A 16944-nucleotide genomic window follows, 5' to 3' on the forward strand; every position below is an offset into this window, starting at 1 on the left:
TTTACTGCAGAAAAAGTGTTGATGAAATTGAAGGAGAAAAACCTGCACTGCTAAGGCAAGAGGAGAAAGTGAATAACATTGTCTGAAGGAAGCCAGAAGACGTGCAGCTTTTTAAAACTCTCTCTTTAAGTTACCCTCTCACTAATTCGGCATAAGTGCCCTTCAGATATCAGCTCAGGATACTCAGTTCACGGCTCTCAGTTATCACACAATGACTCTCAAACCTTCCCAAATCATGTCTATTTATTCTGAATGTAACGGTTCCCTCTACCTGATGTTTCTGGTACTGCATGGAGATGTCATTTATCTGTTTGCCATCCGTTCTGTCCATATTTACCAACAAAGGAGTAGGGAACATTATTCTTCAACTTTTGTCACTCTTGTAGATTTAATGGTACATATTTAAGGGATTAACAGCTTGTAGCATGTGAAGGGTGTTAGATGTACACCATGATATCCTTGGGTATGGTTTTTTCTTTTTCTTATGAAGTCATGAAATCTAAGCCACAAGGTCCTGGTCTGGTTAGACAGAGTAATGGAAAACTCTATAATGCAACTCTATAAATAAAAAAAATAAACAAAAACCAAGCATACACACTCAGTATTGCAAACTGTTTATTTGTAGTAAATGGAAAGTGTGCCATTCAGTGAGAGAGGGAGAAAGAGGGCTGGGCAGTTGGGGACGGTTGATGTCTTTGGTCCATACTCTGGTGGAGGGGACTTTGATAAATCAGTGGGAAAAGAGAAAAAGGCACTTGAGTTTACAGTTGTCTCAGAAAGGTTTTTGAGAAGATGGACAAAGGGTTTACTGGAAGAAATTAATGAACTTTATGTTTTAACCTCCATTAGGCCTAATATGAATATCACATACAAAATGCCCTATGTGAGCACAAATTATATACCTACATATGTATATACAGTAAGGAAACAAATAAAGGATTGAAAAAAAAAAAAGAATGTGAATTGTTTGATTTATCCCAGTGGGAATTCTTTACAGGCAGAGGAAAAGAAGAAAAAAAAACAGGCAGAAAAGTTGCAGAGGACGATAGTTTCTTTGGCGATAACTTAATATCCCTACAGTTAGGAATGTAAAACAAAGGGTGGTTGAAGGAAGGCAGACAACTTTGCAGATGAGATAATTAATGAATTGTTTAGCATTTGTCCTGCAGCTTTAAATCACTTCAAACCGCAGCCCGTCGATGATGAGCTGGCTCAGATTTTGGTACAACTTCAGTCTATACAGATCTTTGTGATGATATAACCCCCCTACCAGCTGTGCATGCACTTAAAAGGAAACATTTTGGGAAATGCGCTCGCCGTCTTATGGAGTGTCCAGCAAGTTTGGATGAGAAGAGCAATTGCCTATCTGAACAGGGTTAGCTTTGCTTAGCATAGGCCAGTCTGGCTTTATCCAGCTGTAACACAATGCACCTAATCAGCACATCCGACGCCCATAAATCACATTAAATGTTTTGAAGATTTATTTTTTTAAATTTACATGTGACTATTTTGCAGGGTCAGGCTGCGTGCCAGAGGACCATATTCAAAAGGGGTGAATTTGTTCCCGAATTAAAGATTTACAACATTTGTAAAAAACAATAACTTTAGATTCATAACTTTACTGCATTTAACGATTCTAGTTTGTTACTTTACACAGCTGCAATAGGATAGCTCACAAGCAGTGTGACAGATGCATCCAGTGACTCTGTTATTGCAGCTGTGACTTCTGTTATTGAGGTGCTTAGCAGACAATTTAGTTACACTGGAAATGAAAAGTTTTTTACTGTAGTCTAGGATGGATACAAGTAAAAATAAAACAAAAAAAACCCCCCAAAACAATAAAACCCAAACCACAACAAAAGAAAAAAAACAAAAAAAACAAAAAAACAAACCACAACACCTGAGAGCTGCTTTTAAACAGACGGGTGGTTCATTACTGCCCTCCTGAGACCAGAAAACTGGAAACACTCATTGCAACTACTGCTGCTGCACAGGGCCACAGTTGCAGTGGTTGTTTATTTTTCCACCCAGTGGTCCCAAGGAGCAAGAATGGAAATATCATCGAAAAGACACAGAAGCAACCTTAATGCTGTAATAAAAGTAAAAAAAAAAAAAAGCACTCGGCATGAAAAGCAAAAACTGCTAGTTTTTTCTCTTTCTGAAGCAGCTGTCTTAAAAGAAAAAAAAAAAACAAGAAACCCACAATCTGGGCCCGTTTAATGTGAAAGGAATCTACCCAATTCCTGGCTTGATGCCAGACCAAGCTAACTCATTGTTCCAGATAGTTTTGTCTTACTACAAGCTAAAAGCTCATTTCCCATAACGCTAAATCATCCTTTCAAGACAAGCTAGAAAACATTTACCAAAGTTCAGAAACCAGTTTGCATTCTTTTCTACACAAATACTCACTAATTTAACTACTTACGTAAAGAGTGTTAATCTCAATGGGGCAGGAAAAAAAAAGCTCCATATGCCCAGAAACTCTTTTAAGAACCAAAAACCCCCCCTTTAAAAAAAAAAAAAAAAAAAAAAAAACTGCTCAAAGGAAGACAATATGTTATGAAGAAGATGCAGCAATAATGTAACAACCGATTTTCCACTTTCATATGTACATTAACTACAGGATTATAAAAGGAGGAATCACCAGGGGGTCCATGTCCCAAACTAAGAGCCCACTGTGAGAGAATGACTTCGAAACGGGTAGTGTCGAAGGATGAGCGACAAGGTACTCGCCAGCCTTTTGTTCACAAACTGGACACTACGATGAGATTGAGCCCCAACAGCAGCAGCTACTTGGCAGGAAAAAAAAAAAAAAAAAAAGATCTAAGAAATCAATACAACCCTCTAATGCATTCATCAGTTTACTCAATTTTACTTCCATAGATGCACAGAGTGGACATAAAAAGAAGAGCCAACTGACGCTAGATATCGACATATCAGCCAATACCCCCCCCCACACACACAGACACACACACAGAGAATATGGGATCTACTGAAATTGAAAATACTGGGATCATTATTACGTTTCCAGTAATGTATTTCACAAACTAGGTCGTAACTTAATGTGAAGACACTTCTCGACTCCACACCTCCATCTTCTCAGTGGTGCAGCAGGCACTGCTGAGAGTTTTGTAAACAATGGAGTCACACTGCTGGACAAACTTTTAATTCTAGTACCCCAAGCATCTTTTTTCTGCATTATGTTGTTAAAAAAAAAAAAAAAAAAAAGAGTTTCTGTATCACACAGCATACATGCCAATATCCATAAATCAGTGAATGGCTGATATCTATATCAGTCAGGCAGGAAAAGGGGAAGAATAGATCCTACACTTTGTTTTTGCACATATTCATAAATCACATATCTGCTCTATGAGTACCGTCTGTTTACAAAGCCATCATGATGCAGACATCCATGTTTCTAGAAAGGCAAATGTGAAGTCTGTGACTAAAGGCAAGCACGACATTAATATGCCATTCGTGTGCATATAACAAGAAAAACACAAAGAACAAACGGCCTGTGAATAAATGTTCAGAACTATGAAAAAGCATGTGCACCACAAAGGACTTTTCCTTTGTTGAGAGTTTTTACATATTTAACATTATTCTACAAAAGGTAATGAGCCCTCTTTGTTATAAAACAATGGACAGCTAGCTAAGAAAAAACAAAAAACAGCACACATGATAACTCCGGCGGCCAGTGGGAGGGCGATACATCACTGCCTTAGGCAATATTAAAAAGGAGTAGTTTGACATTTGACACTGGGATAGGCACTTATCACGTCCATGCAGTCAGATGAGAAGGTAGATAACACACTTGTGCTTACATTAAATAAGGAACTACAAGCAGCAGCCAATCAGTTCAGCATTAAAGCCAGAAATGAGTAACAGCTAGCCTCAAACTTAACCCCCCAGAAAAATCCCAGTTTTGTGCAAAACCCCAGAAAAGATTGTGTGAATTAGTGAATTTAGAGGTGCAGTTTGCCACATTAAGACAGCCAAAGCAGTTACTCTCCTTCTGCAGCCTTCACACCAAGCTAATCTAATCAGCTGCCAGATTCATATTTAGTGTACACGTGTGTTAATCTACTTATGCAACTCAGAGCAAAGAGTGAGGGAAAGCGCACTGACAAATGTTAAACTACTCCTTTCAAAAGGGTAACATCTGTGTCCACAGTGTTACTCTCAATACAGCCAAGTCCTAGCGTTAACAAGTTCCCTACGGTTTGTAGCAGCCGTACAAAAAGCTCTGGATTACAGTTTGATATGTCTCTTTTTTCTTTACCTTGCAATGATTAATGACAGTTTGTAGTGTTGATTGCATGTCTACTCTTCAGAAGTCCCAGCTAATGCTAGAACTGCTTTTACACTTTCACAACGCTTTCCGTGGTGAAGGCATTGAAATGGTTCTGGGAGACAAGCAGAATAATAAGATCTGAGGTTCGAATCAGAGAGCTGACAAAGCCACAGTAAAAATAGAAAAAGTACTAAGAGTTCAACTTCAATAGTGCACAAATTGTTGCAGGTAATCATGTCAGTCTCTGGCAGTCTGCTTTAACTGCAAAAACTAATATCAGAGACTGACGATAGCATGACAGTAAGATCTCTCAAAAGGGGCCTAAAGATAGAAACTGTTAACCGTCATCAGGAGCGAGAAAAGAAAGAGGAAGAGCGATTATAGAACAGTGAGCGCTTTTCAAGTTTGAAGGATGAATTGATTGATGTGGCGAGGCGGCACTACAGCTCAACTGACAGAAATATGTAAACTTGTATTCTATTCTTCATTAAAAGGAGTTAGTAGGTGGGGAGGAGGTGAAGGGTTGGGGAAGGGTATGTGGAGAGAAGGAGGAGTTCAAGGGTTAGTTGATGGGTTTGATTGAGCTTGTGATTTTTTGTTTTTTTAAATGTCAAGGACCATGTGTTCGTGGAACCCTTTGGGGAAGCCCATTGTGAGAGGGTCGGTCTTGGTTGTGAGAGGATGTGGAGGAATGCGAGGGACCTCTTGAGTTGTTAGAGTGCTGTGATGTAGGCCCAGAGGAGGCACCATCATTCTGATGGCGGTGGTTTGCACGACCAGCGTTCCTGTCATTGTAGGAACCACCGTTATACCGTTGACCACCTGTGTGATAACCTTGTCCGTGGAAGGTACGCCTGTTTCCTTGGAAAATCTGAGGGGGAGAGTTTAAAGTTTGTCAGTGAAGTAAACCAGCATTTGGTCTAATGTCTGACAAACTACAGCTTTCCAGCTGACCTGTTTGGCTGGTGGAGGACGGGTTTCACTTGGGTGGTTGCTCTGGATCTGGGTAGGAGCAGGCGTCTCCGGCAGGGTGGGGCTGGCGACAGAAGATGATGTGGAGCTACAGCGGGATCGGTTTGAGTAGCCTGTACGTGGGTGGTAAACTGTGAGAAAATCGACATAGTGAGTCAACACTCAGCGGAAACCTCTGGGGCTCAAAGATGAAGCAAATGCAGAAGTGCCAAAATCTACATTTCCTCTAATGGTTACTTAAAACTAAGTCAATGGCAGCATCAAAAAACACATTTACACCCTGTTATAGAATCTATTTGGGATCTATTAATAGTTTTCCTTTTGAAAAGATATTTAAAGTGACTCATCTTTTTCTAACTGTTGAGACTTACATTTACAGGTGTGTCTTAAAACAGGAAATTGCAGCTAATAGGCCTCACCTATGCCAGTGACAGTCACTGAACTGGACCACTCCACTGTGTTTGTTTTTTGGAGTATTTTAATGGCTTATCTAATTATTAATATGGTTTGCTGTGAGGTTTTTAAAAAAAACAAAACAAACAAACAAAAAAACAAAAAACAAAAAACCCTCCCACAAGTTTATGCCTTAATTTTGGTGAGTGAAATTCTAGTATTTATATTTCTGTACCAGAAATCTGGTTACTATGATTTCGGTTGCTAGTAGATTGCCATGATGGATTTCCAGCTTGTCTGCAAACACTCTGTAAACTTTTCACTGAGCTGTAGTAAAACTTGGAAAAAGTGCAATGTGATTAAAGAAACAGCAGCATTCACCTTCAAAGTAAAAGTTTTGCCTTATCTCCAAACTAGACGTTTCATAAGGAGAAACCTTTGCTTTTCTCTGGGGAGAACATTCAGCTGTTGCACTTCTTAAAGTTTCACTACCACTTGGTGAGTAGTTGTAGAGCATTTTACAGACGTTATACAAATTACAAAAAACTGCAATTTGCACAGTGAAACTGCAACAAACTGCTAGCAACCAAAGTAGTCACGAGGTGGTTTCAGTGCAGCACCTCTTTCTGACTAATTTCACCCACCAACAGCAACCACTTGCCAGCAAGTTAGGCAATACGTTTCCTAGTTACCAGAGGTTGTCAGGTGGTCACCATCTGGTCTTGCACAGGCCTGTGTGACTGGGCTCTAAGGTGACAACTTAACACTGTACCCAATGGTCTAAATATGGCAAATTCTGACAGCACAAAACACAGCAGTAGCAAAAACACCAAGTTGAGTCTTCAAAAGGTGAAATCCAAAACCTGTACGTGAAGTCATGGTGTCTACGTCCCTCTGTTAAATATAGGCTATGGTCAAAAATGGTAAACCAAGCAACCTTTCTCACCAAGCAGAAAAAAAGTGTGCTAATTGCATAAAATAAAGTGTAAAAACTTGTTTTAGACAGATCTACATTAGAGGCATTCTCAGAACCTTAAATAGCATGAAATCACAATTTTTGGGTTAAGATTTTAGAGTCAGATAAGACTGCTTAAAGAGTGCTCTGATTAGCACAGTCACGGTCAAAATAAAAATAAACCAAATGTCTGACATGATGGGACAGCAGCTTCTGCAGACTGGTCCGAGTATGCAGAGACCAAGAAAGAAAAAAAGAACACGAACAAACCTCTTTCTCCCTCATAACAGCCAACTTGACATCCTCCTCTTCAGAGGTTAATTAATAAACAGAGCTGCTAACAATATTATCAAAGCTTCCTTATTGCTCCACTATAGTTTCCAACCATAAAAATAGCGCTCTGCTCATTCAGTACTGCATGCTTGCCATATCATAATAATTACTGCTTTAGTCATTTCTAGCCTGCTGGTCTTGTATTTTGTGATTTAAGGAAAGGTGTGTCCCATTCAAGCGTGAGGCATAGCTGAACACAGGTCAGTAAGAGAAATAAATGAGATGACTTTGATACTATACCTGATCCAAACCCTGCAATGCTCGTCTTCAGCGGTTCAAGATCAAATGTAAATCTTAGAGCTTTTCCAAGGTCCTCATCATATTTACGCTCGCTCACAAAGTGCTGCAAATAAAAAAATAAAAAAATAAAAGTCAGGGAAAAAACCCACCCACGTTGTGTCTCAAAATTTGTTGTTTTCATCTCTACTTTTGTAAGCATAAGTAGGAGAATCTGCCTTGAGTTGTAGATTAATTAAAAATAAACACCAATTTCCCATTCAGTCGGTTATGAAATAAAACACCAAGTCAAACTGAGATACTGAAAGACAGCATCAAAGTGGAGCAGCTGTGCTGTGCAGGTACCTTGATGTCTGCACGCAGTTCAGTGAGCTGCTCCTCTGACATGGATGCCGACTTATCTGTCAGCCGCCGGAGCTCCTCGGCTCTCTTCTGCCGAGCGTCCAAGATCATCACTGAAACGTAGCAGCAAAAATATGAACAGATGTGAAAGAATTTAAGGAGGGTTTTTATTATGCAGTCAAATGTCTGCCTGTATTATGTCTTCCACACATTTAAGCAGAAGTTTAAAAACAGAGCTGCACCTAAAGTGATTCTGAGCTGTTAAACTCTAAACTTTAAATTAGGAGAAAAATTTCAGTTAGTCAAAGTTGGCTGCATTAGTGCTCACTGTGAGACACGTCCAGCAGCCAATTTGGAAATTTGGCAGACAAAATAAGTCTGAGGCCACCCACTACTTTAAAAACTGTGCCTTCTCTTAAAGACAAACTGTCCTGTGTGTTAGGAAGCAAAGACAAGACAGAATTTCCTTTCTTTAAAAAGTAAAAATGATTGAAAATACATTCAAAATCGACCCTCTTCTTTTGCTTAAGTTTAAAATAAAGAGGTCTCGTAATCTTTCAGTTTCATCTAAATACTCATCACTCCGTCAGTTTGTGAAATGCAGCCAATCAAAAGAACAGCATCTTAAAGAGGAAGGGATGGGAACTAAAATAGGTTGTTTCAGGTAATGATAACCTGAGAGACAGCACCAGGGCCCGGTATAAGACAAAAGGGATGATAATGAACAATGACTCATCCAAAGCTGCTCTACTAGAATCAAAGAACAAAATATGAAGCTCAAACTAGAATAATGGGTCGCCCTGCAGAAATATGCAATTGGTCCCCAGTTCAAAGAAAATGACAAAGATTTCAGTTGAGGGCCCATTATGATGGCTGCCAACTGTGACCTCACCACAACCCTGACTCCATTCATACTGGTGCTGAGGTATGGCAGTATTCACCTGCAATACTGTCTTTAACAATAGGCGTCACCACTCACATCTCCACTCACTCTACATAAACGCTGGTCTAAATCTCTGAGCTTCTGCACTAATACAGCTTCTTATTTGATCAACAGTTCCCTTTATCGGTCACCACAACGGACCATCTGCGCACATCCCACCCCCAGCATTCTCTTCTGTGAGAAAAATAACATACCTCTGAAGACATGTCATCTCTTCATATCTTCACCAAACACAAAATTTCTCAGTCCCGTCTCTTTTTCTGTTGTTTGGCAGCTCCATATTGAACATCCTTTCCCCCCCAATATATCTATTATCCCTCCTCTGAACATGCTTAAACTATCTTAGCCTTGCTTTTCTAATTTTCTCTCTAAACTGCTCAATCTGCCCAACCTGGTGGTCACCATCAGTGAAAATCTTACACGCTGCCACTGGTTAGTGCTATCAATTATAGCAGGTGTTCACTACCATCTTGTTAACGTTCTCCTTCACTTTCTGCTATACTTCTGTCACAAATCACCTCTGACATTCTTCTCCACCTACTCCATCCAGTCCACCCTGTTCATTGCTTTGAATGACTCATTACAGGTACCTAAACTTGTCCACCTCTGCTCATTGTATCTTAACTACATCTAATAACTTTCATTTCTCTTTTCTCCAAAGCATAGGCTGAAAACACATACCCACACCTCTCCAGGCTCTCTTCCACCTCACCAGCTTTCTTTAGATCCAAAAAGACAGTGCAAACATTGCATCTGCACTGGCCTTTCTCAGGATGAAGCCATACTGCTCCTTGTTAATTGTCACTAGCCTACTTAATCTAGCTTCAAAAATTCCTTCCCACATCTCTGTGGTATGGCTCACCAGTTTTATCCCTCTGTAGTTATTACTGTTCTGCACATCACCCTTGTTCTTGAAAATCAGTACCAGTACAGTTCCATTCCTCAGGCATGCTCTCACTCTCCAAGATTCTGTTAACCTACTTAATACTACTACTACTACTAATATCATCATCATCATCATCATCATCTACTAACTCCATAGCCCCTTTCTCCTAAATATCTCCATGCCTCCAAAGGTATATCGCCTGATCCAGCTTTCTTTCCACTCATCATCATCTTCTTGGCTGTCCTCACTTCATTCTCATCTGAACTCCCTTACCCAACTTTCCTCCATCCAGCCTCCTCTGTCATTTTCTTCATTCAGAAGGTCTTCAAAGTCCTTCCATCTTCTCAACATAGTCTGCTCACTTGTTAGCACATTTCAATCTCTATCCTTAATCACTTTAACCTTTCCCAATCCTTTCTAGCTTGCTCTCGCTACTTAGTCAATTGATACAAGTCTTTTCCTCTCCTTCCTTAGTGTCCAATCACGGCTGTAAAAGCAACAATCATACATCTGTGTTTTCAACAAGCACATGACATGTCCCACTCAGACTAATCTTAAAGAGGACATCTGAAGCACCCACTGGTCCTTAGCACTACTGATACAGTCCCACAGCCAGGAAAGAGGTTTAACAAATACTTATTTTTTTCTCTATTTGAAACATACAATCTAAAATAAATATACATATATATTATCAGTTGTATCACTTTCTCCTGAAGGAAGAGATTCTTAGAGTAAAGTAACTTTTGAGAAAACCTGGCTTTTGTAACATCGGATGAGGACTAGAGTTTCTTTGCTTTTCTCTCAATTCACCACACGCCTTGCACAAAGACAGCATTGAGTCTCCCTTGACACCTGACACTATTCACTTTTTCCAGGCCTGGAACACACAACACTCTACGCTGAGAGGACAGAATAAGAGAGAATGGCCTAGTTGTACAAATATGAGGCCTACATTGTACGTACACACGCACGCACGCACGCTCTAGGTGTATCAGGACCTTAAGAAAACCCTGCAGTTTAGAAGAAACTGGGACTTGCTGTTCCATAAGATTTCTTTTACAACCTCCAGAAGTGATTTAGGTCAGAGTCTTGGGGCCTTTGAGTCAGGTGATCATATCATGAGAAGAACACAAGCAGCTGCAGGGTGGTATGTGACAAGCATACTGGAAAATACAATACTTACTGGCATCAGCTTTCACTTTGTCCATTTCTGCCAGCAGAGTCACCTCTCTGTCCATTAAACTAGAAAAATAAAGAAAAGAGGGTAAACTTTCTAGAATCTTCTCTAAAACAAGATTGTGCATGCCGACTTTGCACTAATATTGCAGCAAAATACCAATATGGTTAAACAATAAGACCACTGGGGACAGCAGACTTCTGCCAAGGCTGAAAATTCCTCCACACCATGCACAAATTAAGCCAGAAGGATATTGGAATATTGATTAGTTTAATATTTTAAGAACATCAATAATGATTATTTTTATCACTTTAATTCAGCATACATTTATAGAGACACCAAAGGAAATGCACAATTTTGACTCCTCTCATGGTGAAGAATCGTTTCCAAAATTCCTGGATCTAGACTCCAAAAGTTGATTACTTCTAAACTGGACAAAGCTCCACCTCTGGGAAAATATCCATGTAAATCTGTTCATGACTGAGTAATCTTGCTAGACAACAAATAACCCGAACCTGAGAACACAACTGCTGGCATAAACGCTTCAGTCTTGATGGGATAACACATTTACTGGAGTTTGAGCTTTACACTCAGGACATCTCGCTCCGTTCTCTGTAGCATTACAGAGTCAGCCGTTACGTAGATGGCCATCTTGTATGCCTCAAAGGTTGCTGTGACATACTAACGAGCATTAGACTACACCCATGGCAAACTTTGAGTGTCTGAGTAATGATAATAGATGGTATCATCATTACTCATAATAAAACGCACAAAGCAAATATGGAAATTAAAATTCTTGTCCACACTTGTAAATCTAATTATACCGCTTCAGTTTTGTTTCTCAGCTGATGGTTGTTCACAGATTACAAATAAAAGAAAGCCACAATGTAGCTTTTCTTTCTAAAAAGCTGAAATACGACACAGCGGTGCTTAGGATCCATTTTCGACAATAACCAACTACCTGCTTTTGTACCGGCTGCCTCAATACAATCTTCTAGTTTACTGACAATAAAACAAAAAATTTTTTCATGAGTGTTTCACAGAAGTGGAAGTCTTAGCCACGGAATTGAAGTAAGAGCCTCTTAAGAGTTGTAGGTGTTGAACAATAACAAACCGATCTGTCTTTTATCTTTGTTAAAGTGAATAACTGTTAAAAGTTTTATAAGTCAGTGGCAGCAGTGGTCTGGAGCCAAGAGTGGAGCTGAATGGATATCCTCACAGTCAACCACAGCATCAGGTTTCAGCTTTTGAAAGATGAACAATGGCTGCGCTCTATGAGAATTTATAAGGAATACACTTTATCAACGTGCAAATGTTTCAGTTAATCTTTTTGCTTTGCCGAGTTAGACCTAATAACCTGAGGTTTTGTAGACGATACTCTGTAATTGCCAGCTTGGACTAAACCCAGATAATCTTCAACCAATTAGTTATTAGTGAGCTCATAATCTACTGCCAGCTACTTCAGCATTTACTAAAGTCTCATGAGAATGATCACGACAGTCATCTTATCCAGCTGAATTATCAGGGGCTTAACGGGCATGGATTTTTCTTCTTGCTCAGACCAGCAGTACCTATGAAGTTTGTAAGCCATTTAAAGAACACCCTAAAGTAGACAAACCACTAAAACTGGACAATTAAACTGGTTTGTAAATCCAGTTAACATGAACTGTATGCCTAATGTGAAAAAATAAATAAATATTCAACTGCAAGTGTAAATCCAGGGATTAAAGACAAATTACTACAATGAAATAATATGTAAAATATTTAGTTTGTTATTATCTTTAATAAAGTGTTCTAAATCAGTCTTTTTTTCTGCACACACCAGAGGCTCTATGAAAGCAATCCAAGGTTCAACACATGGACCTCTTTTACTATTATGCAAAGTTGCACCACCAAGAAGGACAAAGGTAACTGAGCAGCACCTATAAAAATGCAATAATGTCTGAACTGCTTTAGTGAACATGCAACACAAATCTGAGAAATCAAATTGGAACAAAGATCTATTTTTACATTCTTCTTTGCTTTTCTGAAACAATTTTCTTCTTAATGCATCTCTCGTCACGGTCTATTTAGACTCAAAGATTCTAAATTATTTCAGGGTTGTCTTATGAATATAGAGGCTTGTTGACACTGTCACAGGAGTGACAATTATTTCCTGATTTGTTTCTACTCACTTACTTTAAAAAAAAACAAAAAAAAAAAAACAACAAAAAACCCACTGTGGGTCCTGTTTAGCAAGACAAAGTTTAAAGAAGTTCACACAAAATTAAAAGCAGTGTTTTTACAACTTCAGACATTAATTTTAGATCAAACTACCTGAGACATCTGTAGAGACCAGCAGACTAGCTTTATGATTTTATGTTATTTGGAAGTAGTGTTTATAAATATACTATTAACAGCACAGAATATTGTCAATATAATATCAATATACTTTTTGATTGTTAAATGAAAAAACAATTTTACTTCAACATCAACTGTATGACAACAGGCAGATTTAAAATGAATTCCCATACCAGCTCTGTAGTTCAGCAAATGTCTGCTTCATCCTCTTTACTGAGGAGTCCATCTCCTCCTTGACCACCATCCTGTAGCGAGTCAGTGATGCAGTACATCTCTGCAGGTCCTTCACAGAGCGATCAATGTTGGAAGCTGAGAAGGAGAGAATAAGGAAAAGTTAAGCAAGAGTTTTGGGGCTATGACACATTTGTTTTCATGTTACCTTTGCCCTTGGTTGTGAGGCACAAAGAAACAATATGGATAGAATAAAATGGGCTTCTGGAAATAAGAGCCATGTCTAACCCATCTTCTTTACTCCGGATGATCCTTGCTCATCTGTGTTAGATGCTAATGAGGCAGGGGGATGATGTGAATTTGAGTTTGGCCTTTGTCGTGACTTATTGCCTCTGGGAGCCTGGTGATTTCTTCCTCCTGGCTGAGAGGTGGGACTTGGAGCACTACCTTGACTTTCTGCTTCTGCACCTGTGAGAAAACAAAGTACTTGTCAGGACACAAAGTAAATAATTATAAAACTACCCTCATGTGAAGAAGCAGAATCTATTAGGGACAAGGTTCTTGGTATTTTCTATTTGTAGTACGCTTGTAGCACTTGCTGCACTGGTTTCTGACAGCATTTGAGCATGCTTTGGTTGCATTAAAAATGAAGGGAAATGAGGGATGGCATTCACCAAAGCACACTGAAAGACCTCTGGATATAATTTGATTAAGAATTCTCTTTTTAAGATTTATTTGCATTTGTACCAACGACCAGCACACGGAAACAGTCAAATGGGCCTGAAGAGCTTGTGGCTAAATCATAAATAAAATAAAATAGCAAGTTGCCCACTCAGGCTAAGTCAGCAGACCATGTGGTTCACTTTAAAAGTTAACTCCCCCCACAAAAAAAACTGCCTAGTCACACATTTCAGGAGGACATTTTTAAACCACTAAGATTACAAGTACACACTTCCCCACTGAACTTTGATTTTGAATAGATAACACCAAATTAATTTCTTCAAGTTAAGTAATAAATAACTCTTTACCAGCATGTAGCAACAGGCTCTGCTCTAATCTAAGTTTCATTGATAAAAATCTAATGAGACTTTCACACTGTGTCCTTGGCTCACTTAAGGTGACCTTCCTGCAGTTAAGTCATATAACAAAAATATTTGTCCAGGAACAGATTTACTTTAAAAGGTCAAATAAGGTTCAGGTTGTAAGAGCAGCAATTTGCATGGCCATAAATTACTCTATCCATCCATCACATTTTAGCCGAACAGTTGCATTTACCGGTGGTTTCGGATGTAGCAGGTTCAGAGTCCAGCTCGGCTGCATCCAGGGAGGCAGAGTCCAAGTGTTCACTCAACGAATCAAGAGACTCTCCGTCCATTACTGAGCCGTTGGCATGAAAGCCATTCAGCTCGTCCTTGCCCTCTTCGGGCGATGTGGCCTCAGGTGGAGCAGGTTCTGCTGGGGCTTCTGGCTGAGGTTTGGGCTTCTTTTTCTTCTTGGGCTGAACAGTAGGATATCAGTGTTAGCCTTCTTTTTTTTTTTTTTAAATCATCTTTTTAGTATCAGTGCAGTGATATCAACTAATTCACTGCATGCAGAAAAGAGAAAGCTTTGATTTAAATGAAAATTAAGCTTTTGGCAGAAGAATTTACTAAACAAATCCATGCATTTTAGAACCAATGAGAGCAGATTAAAATGTCATCAATGATTTGAAACTAAATCTTTTACTAAGAAACAGTGACATAAATATGCCAACTCAACAAAGAGATGTTTAAGACGTAGGCTTTGTGGTTCTCACCTTCTTTTTTCCAGTGACATTCCACTCCTTCAGGATCTCAGCTGCACTGCCTGCGGTGTAAACCAAACAATGATGACGAAGGTACACGCTGACACATGGCAGATTGAAAATCTTGTAATACCATCTGAACATATGAATGCCCCGAGGCGTTGTTTAGACACGGCTAACTAAGGAAACAAAAGAGTAGTCTGACGTAGAGACACAACGCTCCTTTGCTATAATTAAACCTGCCAAACCAAAGGCATGCAAATGATACGCAACTACAGAATGCAAAGCATGGCAGGCATGATGGTGAAAACAATTTAAGGTTAAGGACAAAAAAAAAAAAAAAAAGTTCAGTGTACATGTTAACATGTACACTGTAATTACAGGACAGTTCAAAGAAATCATTAAAGGCACAGAATTACAGTGACATTCATGCCCACGACCTGTGTATGTAAACACAACTCTACTTGTGGAGTGAGTGAAGTAAGCTCCATTAAATTACAAATTCACTTTTACAGAAATATCCAGTCACACAACATCACAGTAACTTTCAGAGATTTGGTGTCCTCATACCTTCTAAAAAAGCCTGCACGGCCTTATCGACGCAGTTCTCAAAATGCTGTAACACCAGCACAATCTCATTGTTGCTTTTGTTGGGGACAACCGCCCTGACAGCACTGATCTGTGAAGCATAGTAAACATTAGCACTGACAAGCATAAGGGCCCTCAAACATTTACTGAAAATACACTTTAAGTAAGAAGTGGCTGTAGGACATGAATGCATACTCTTAATAATGCACTATTAATGTAGAAATATACAAAGCTTTCATTTTGGTCAGTGAAAGAATGACACTCCATGGTAACTTTAGTCAATACAACTGTTCGACTGGTTCGAAAATTCGACTGTTAATGCAACTATATAATCAGACAAGCATATGATGCATGTAGACAAGGTCAAGACAACCTATTGAAGTTTAAGCTGAGCATCAGAATGAGGAAGAAAGGTGACTTAGGAGAAGTGTGGTGAATGGTTCCTGAAATCATCTGAAACTGGTTTCTTCAACGTGACAATTAGTTCACTGCACTCAAAAAGCCTCCACAGTCAGCATAACGCAATCATGGATCTAAATCTAAACAAACAGCAGAATCTGTCTGATGCCATCATGCTGATATGGACCAAAACCTGTAAGGAATGTTTCCAGCACCTTGCTGAACCAATACCACAAAGAATTAAAGTAGGGACTACCAAGTGGCCAGTGAGTGTATATATCGGACACTTTAATGAAATATTTTTGCTTTTCACCATTTAATTTAACAAAAATGTAAAATAATTTTTGGGATCCTATATAAAACTCCCCAGAACTGTTAAATTATAGTTTAACAGCTTTAAAGATGCTTCCTGGCATGGGATTAAGTGATACATACCTATATAGCTCTCATTTTTCAAGATAAGATATCTGTTAAGCTGGTGAATCTGATTTTTGCTCTACTTCAACATAAATCATGCTCTGACAATTTGCCCTCTCATGTTTACTGTCGCCAAAAAGCTACTTTCCAGGAACCTGCTGTACACATCTCACAGTAAATGAAACTGAATGTCAACCTTTAGAAGCGTCCAACTTTGGCAGCAGATAAGAATCCAATAGTTAGAGATGGGAATCGAGAACTAGTTTGAGATGGTACAATCCATCAAAATCATGCCTCCAATGTTATCAGTTCTATTTATCAATGCTGACATGCTATTTTTGATCTACTGCAAGACCGTGACGTCAAGCTCATAGCACTGACTCACATGCAGGTCTACAGATATCTGTTTACTCAGGTATTTGAATTTTGTTTCAGTTGAGCTTTTATGCAGTGTACATTATCTTTAAATTAATATAAAGCTCCTAACTTTGTTCAATTATTGTGCCGATTTTTGCTGAAGAAAAAAAAAAAAAAAGACGCAATTTCAGCAATTTAAAACCTCGTGTAATCTCTTGAATGTATTTTGTGATTCTTCTATAATTTCATTCTAATCTTAATTCCATCTACAGCCATATCCACAAATGAGAACAAATATTTTGCAATTTGATGTTTCAGATTAAGGCCTCCAAAAAAAAAAAAAGAAACAAAAAGAAA

At 38.9% G+C, this 16944-nt stretch overlaps 1 protein-coding gene across 1 annotated transcript; it reads right to left on the minus strand.

Annotated features, from left to right (window-relative positions):
* Positions 1 to 601: 601 nt before the first annotated feature.
* spats2 (spermatogenesis associated serine rich 2) lies at positions 602 to 16931 on the minus strand. The gene is made up of 10 exons (XM_005930746.2): positions 15397 to 16931; positions 14839 to 14888; positions 14319 to 14541; positions 13332 to 13511; positions 13046 to 13181; positions 10539 to 10597; positions 7530 to 7639; positions 7188 to 7290; positions 5249 to 5397; positions 602 to 5165 (listed from the first exon to the last, which is right to left on the minus strand). Exons 1-10 carry the CDS (start codon positions 15605 to 15607, stop codon positions 4905 to 4907), a joined length of 1482 nt encoding a protein of 493 aa, XP_005930808.2. The 5' UTR covers positions 15608 to 16931; the 3' UTR covers positions 602 to 4904.
* Positions 16932 to 16944: the final 13 nt, after the last annotated feature.

This window comes from Haplochromis burtoni, unplaced genomic scaffold, assembly GCF_018398535.1.
Source record: "Haplochromis burtoni strain Fernald_Lab_line unplaced genomic scaffold, NCSU_Asbu1 Contig_134, whole genome shotgun sequence".
NCBI lineage: Eukaryota > Metazoa > Chordata > Actinopteri > Cichliformes > Cichlidae > Haplochromis > Haplochromis burtoni.

What these genes read in the sequence shown, in the direction of transcription:
- spats2 (XM_005930746.2), bottom strand. Translation starts at nt 15,607, where the DNA reads ATGCATTCATGTCCTACAGCCACTTCTTACTTAAAGTGTATTTTCAGT. An exon ending in CGTGCAGGCTTTTTTAGAAG is followed by an intron (nt 14,889 to 15,396) that starts GTATGAGGACAC and finishes TTTACACCGCAG; the next exon opens with GCAGTGCAGCTGAGATCCTG. An exon ending in TGCTACATCCGAAACCACCG is followed by an intron (nt 13,512 to 14,318) that starts GTAAATGCAACT and finishes GTTTTCTCACAG; the next exon opens with GTGCAGAAGCAGAAAGTCAA.